Consider the following 4,810-nt stretch of genomic DNA (forward strand, 5'->3'; position numbering starts at 1 on the left):
TCTCAATAACCTGATGTCCTCTCTCTCTCAATGACCTATTACTGTCATCTACATTCTCCTGTTTAAACTCATCATGCTGACCCCTGACCCCTGGGAGAACTAAAAACTGACCCCTGGGAGAACTAAAAACTGACCCCTGGGAGAACTAAAAACTGACCCCTGTGAGAACTAAAAACTGACCCCTGGGAGAACTAAAAACTGACCCCTGGGAGAACTAAAAACTGACCCCTGGGAGAACTACTGTTCTTCACGTCCTGAACCTCTCTGATCAGGACATCCATTCTTATATTAGTTGAATCCACCAGTATCTGGACACAACTATTGAAGCTATTTTCTTGTTGTTGTAACAACTGCTTGTGGAACTATTTTTAGTTTGAGAGTGACAGTCGGGGGAGAGAGACGGAGGGAGGAGAGCGAGTCGAGAAAGAGACATGAGAGAAAAAGAGAGATGGGGAGAGAGTAGAGACAGGGGACATAATGTACGGTGGGAGGGATAGACAGAGACAGGTGGATAGAGGCTGTGTTAGAGGGGACAGGTGGATAGAGGCTGTGTTAGAGGGGACAGGTGGATAGAGGCTGTGTTAGAGGGGACAGGTGGATAGAGGCTGTGTTAGAGGGGACAGGTGGATAGAGGCTGTGTTAAAGAGGGGACAGGTGGATTGGGACAGGAGGCACCAGTGCTCTGCAAACTTTTATAGTGTTTCTGGAAAATCATCGGTGTTACAAAAACTTCTTTTTTTTTTTTTTTTTTTAAATATAGGAGATTACAGAAGAGTAAGGAAGAGGGAGAAAGGTGACATTTAAAAAAAGAGGACAGGTGTTTGACAGGTAGACTAAAGTCCAGAGTACAAGTGAGGGAGAAGTTAGGGAAGGCGGGCAGAGAACTGACCTCCTGAAGCCAGGCCTGTAGTGGAGCCTGTTGGGTCTTCAGCCCCTCATTCTCCTGACGTAGACTGTCCAGCTCTCGCTGAACCTCACACACCTGTAAACCACACCACCACGTCGGGCACACAACACCATCAGATAACCAGGAAAGACGCATCTTTTACAAACAGACAATGTCAAAAGCTGACTGCTTCAGGAATACAAGTTTCTTGGGAATTATATGTGGAGGTAAGCTTCCCTTTTCTATACAGGTCGATACTATTGATGTAGAGGGAAAATGTAACTCAACCAATACAATCAGATAGCGCTAGCTAGCCAACCAATCAGAGCAGGTGTCAGAGTAGCTCCTCCTGTTAGATGACCTTGTTCTGAGCAGAGAGTAGCTCCTGATGCATCACGTCCAGCTCTCTCTTCAGAGCAGTCTTCTCCTGTTCCACAGTCTTCCCCACGCTGGACTGGCCCTGCTGTCTCTGCTGTTTCACGGTTAAGATGGCTGCCTCCAGCTGTGAGGAGATGATACAGGGTTTGAAAGACTTATTCATACGCAGGGTGTACCGCTCTCCTCTAAGCCTCAAACTTAAAAAGATCTTGAGACATCAAGTCAGATCTGATTATGTTGATATTTTGTCAAATGGAATAAATGAGTCCGTCACATCCATCCATCCCTTCCTCTGTAATCTCACCTTTTCCCTGGTGTGGTGGAGCTCCATGGTCAGCCTCTCGTTCTCCTGCCTCAGCTGCTGCTGTTCCTGTTCCACCAGCCTGGCCAGCTCATCCTGGTACAGCTTCTTTTGCTGGCTCTGGTATCCGCTGGAGTGCAGGGCCATCTCCAGAACCTGGTTCTGATTCAGGAAAACCCATCAGACTTCACAATAACAAATCAGCTGAGAGACTTGAGCATTTTCTGACCCATAGAAATATACTATAAGGGACAAAGCTGCTCAGACTGCAGCAATTTGACTGGATGGCCGTTTTAGTATTTCTATAGCAACCGAACCACCATTCATTATAGTGATTAGAGAAATAGAATGATTAGAACTGACCAACCTGAAGCCAGCCAATCAACTAACCAATCAACCAACCTGAAGCCAGCCAGCCAATCAACTAACCAATCAACCAACCTGAAGCCAGCCAGCCAATCAACTAACCAATCAGCCAACCTGAAGCCAGCCAGCCAACCTGAAGCCAGCCAGCCAACCAACCAAAAGCTAGCCAGCCAACCAACCAACCAGCCAACCTGAAGCCAGCCAGCCAACCAACCAAAAGCTAGCCAACCAACCTGAAGCCAGCCAACCAACCAACCTGAAGCCAGCCAGCTAGCCAGCCAACCTGAAGCCAGCCAACCAACCAAAAGCTAGCCAGCCAACCTGAAGCCAGCCAACCAACCAAAAGCTAGCCAGCCAACCTGAAGCCAACTAGCCAGCCAACTAGCCAGCCAACCTGAAGCCAGCCAACCAACCAAAAGCTAGCCAGCCAACCTGAAGCCAACCAGCCAGCCAACCAGCCAGCCAACCTGAAGCCAACCAACCAAAAGCTAGCCAGCCAACCTGAAGCCAACCAGCCAGCCAACCTGAAGCCAACCAACCAAAAGCTAGCCAGCCAACCTGAAGCCAACCAGCCAGCCAACCAGCCAGCCAACCTGAAGCCAACCAGCCAGCCAACCAGCCAGCCAGCCAACCAACCAAAAGCTAGCCAACCAACCAGCCAGCCAACCAACCAGAAGCCAGCCAGAAGCCAACCAGCCAACCAACCTGAAACCAGCCAGCCAACCAACCTGAAACCAGCCAATCAACCAACCTGAAACCAGCCAATCAACCAACCTGAATCAACCAACCTGAAACCAGCCAATCAACCAACCTGAAACCAGCCAATCAACCAACCTGAAACCAGCCAATCAACCAACCTGAAACCAGCCAATCAACCAACCTGAAACCAGCCAATCAACCAACCTGAAACCAGCCAATCAACCAACCAACCTGAAACCAGCCAATCAACCAACCAACCTGAAACCAGCCAATCAACCAACCAACCTGAAACCAGCCAATCAACCAACCAACCTGAAACCAGCCAATCAACCAACCAACCTGAAACCAGCCAATCAACCAACCAACCTGAAACCAGCCAATCAACGTGTCATCATAGTAGGCCTCACCTTGTCGTTGCCGCTCTGCAGCTGTTTGTGCAGTGACATCACTTCCTGTTTGAGGGCGTCCTTCTCTTGCTGTGACACGCGGAGGTCTGACTTGAGACGGGCGCTTTGGAGGTCAGACTGCAGGCTTTCCTCCAACACCTGGTTCTGAGAGAAACCACCTTGGTCAAAATTCCCCCAACTTTCCTTTAAATTCCCCTAACTTTCCTTTAAATTCCCCTAACTTTCCTTTAAATTCCCCTAACTTTCCTTTAAATTCCCTGTTTTTCCAGAAAACCTGGTTGGTGGAGTCCGGATTTCCTGATTATTCCCTTGTGATTCAGGAATCCTCCAACCAGGATTTCTTGGAAACTTTACATGAATATTGGCTGACACTGCAAAGCATATTGACTAAACGCACAAATCAACAGGAGTCATAGAATTAGTGAATATTTGCATAATTAATTAGAAATACTTAATTGTCCTTGAAATGTGTCTTTGGCTTGACACACACAGAACATTCTGTACATTATAAATGATGATGATATTGAAAGAAAGTAGTAACCATTTTAATCGTAGATCATTACTGTGTCATAAGTGGTTGAAGAGGGTATGTCCCAAAGGCACCCTCTATTCCTCAGAACAGTGCACTACTATTGGCCAGGCAGTGTAACAGAGCACTGCTATTGGCCAGGCAGTGTAACAGAGCACTACTATTGGCCAGGCAGTGTAACAGAGCACTACTATTGGCCAGGCAGTGTAACAGTGCACTACTATTGGCCAGGCAGTGTAACAGTGCACTACTATTGGCCAGGCAGTGTAAAAGGTTGCCCCGACTGAACAGAGCATCCTTACCCTCTCCTGAGACTTGGCTAGCTGGTTACGTAATCCCTGGGTTTGTTTTTCCAAAGCCTTGCGTTCCTGCAGGAGGGAGGAGAGCCGACACTCTACAGCCCCCATCTTAGCTACCTACAGGTGGACACAGTGAAGAAGAGTGTGGTTTTATGTACCGTATAACCAATTTAACCATAATGTACCGAAAACCCTACATCCATGTGTAACATACTGTATATAATATACAGAAAGTGCTAGTAGGTTTCTCTTGCAAAATACTAAACTAACCTGGATAAATAAAAGTTGAATACACATTTTTAAAAAGTGAGTTAAATTATTATAATAGATTTTTACTACATAATGTTTATCATCTGCTCACATCTCACCTTATCTCTGAGGGTATTGAGTTGTAGCACCAGCTGGGCCTTGCCCTCCTCTAGAAGTACAGTCCCTTCCACAGCGTTGGTTAGCTCCGCCTCCAGGGCAGTCATACACACTGCCATCTGATACAGGAGAACAAGTCGTTAGCCAATAGTAGTACAGTCCCTTCCACAGCGTTGGTTAGCTCCGCCTCCAGGGCAGTCATACACACTGCCATCTGATACAGGAGAACAAGTCGTTAGCCAATAGTAGTACAGTCCCTTCCACAGCGTTGGTTAGCTCCGCCTCCAGGGCAGTCATACATACTGCCATCTGATACAGGAGAACAAGTCGTTAGCCAATAGTAGTACAGTCCCTTCCACAGTGTTGGTTAGCTCCGCCTCCAGGGCAGTCATACACACTGCCATCTGATACAGGAGAACAAGTCGTTAGCCAATAGTAGTACAGTCCCTTCCACAGCGTTGGTTAGCTCCGCCTCCAGGGCAGTCATACACACTGCCATCTGATACAGGAGAACAAGTCGTTAGCCAATAGTAGTACAGTCCCTTCCACAGTGTTGGTTAGCTCCGCCTCCAGGGCAGT

General features: G+C 47.5%; 1 protein-coding gene across 1 annotated transcript; it reads right to left on the bottom strand.

The window, feature by feature from the left end:
* Positions 1-519: 519 nt before the first annotated feature.
* LOC135566413 (ninein-like) lies at positions 520-4,480 on the bottom strand. The gene is made up of 6 exons (XM_065014133.1): positions 4,234-4,480; positions 3,869-3,982; positions 3,038-3,181; positions 1,569-1,727; positions 1,248-1,388; positions 520-982 (listed from the first exon to the last, which is right to left on the bottom strand). Exons 1-6 carry the CDS (start codon positions 4,348-4,350, stop codon positions 611-613), a joined length of 1,047 nt encoding a protein of 348 aa, XP_064870205.1. The 5' UTR covers positions 4,351-4,480; the 3' UTR covers positions 520-610.
* Positions 4,481-4,810: the final 330 nt, after the last annotated feature.

The sequence above is a fragment of the Oncorhynchus nerka genome, unplaced genomic scaffold, assembly GCF_034236695.1.
Source record: "Oncorhynchus nerka isolate Pitt River unplaced genomic scaffold, Oner_Uvic_2.0 unplaced_scaffold_5083, whole genome shotgun sequence".
NCBI lineage: Eukaryota > Metazoa > Chordata > Actinopteri > Salmoniformes > Salmonidae > Oncorhynchus > Oncorhynchus nerka.

What these genes read in the sequence shown, in the direction of transcription:
- LOC135566413 (XM_065014133.1), bottom strand. Translation starts at nt 4,350, where the DNA reads ATGGCAGTGTGTATGACTGCCCTGGAGGCGGAGCTAACCAACGCTGTG. An exon ending in TAGCCAAGTCTCAGGAGAGG is followed by an intron (nt 3,182 to 3,868) that starts GTAAGGATGCTC and finishes GGTTTCTCTCAG; the next exon opens with AACCAGGTGTTGGAGGAAAG. An exon ending in TACTCTCTGCTCAGAACAAG is followed by an intron (nt 983 to 1,247) that starts GTCATCTAACAG and finishes TGTGGTTTACAG; the next exon opens with GTGTGTGAGGTTCAGCGAGA.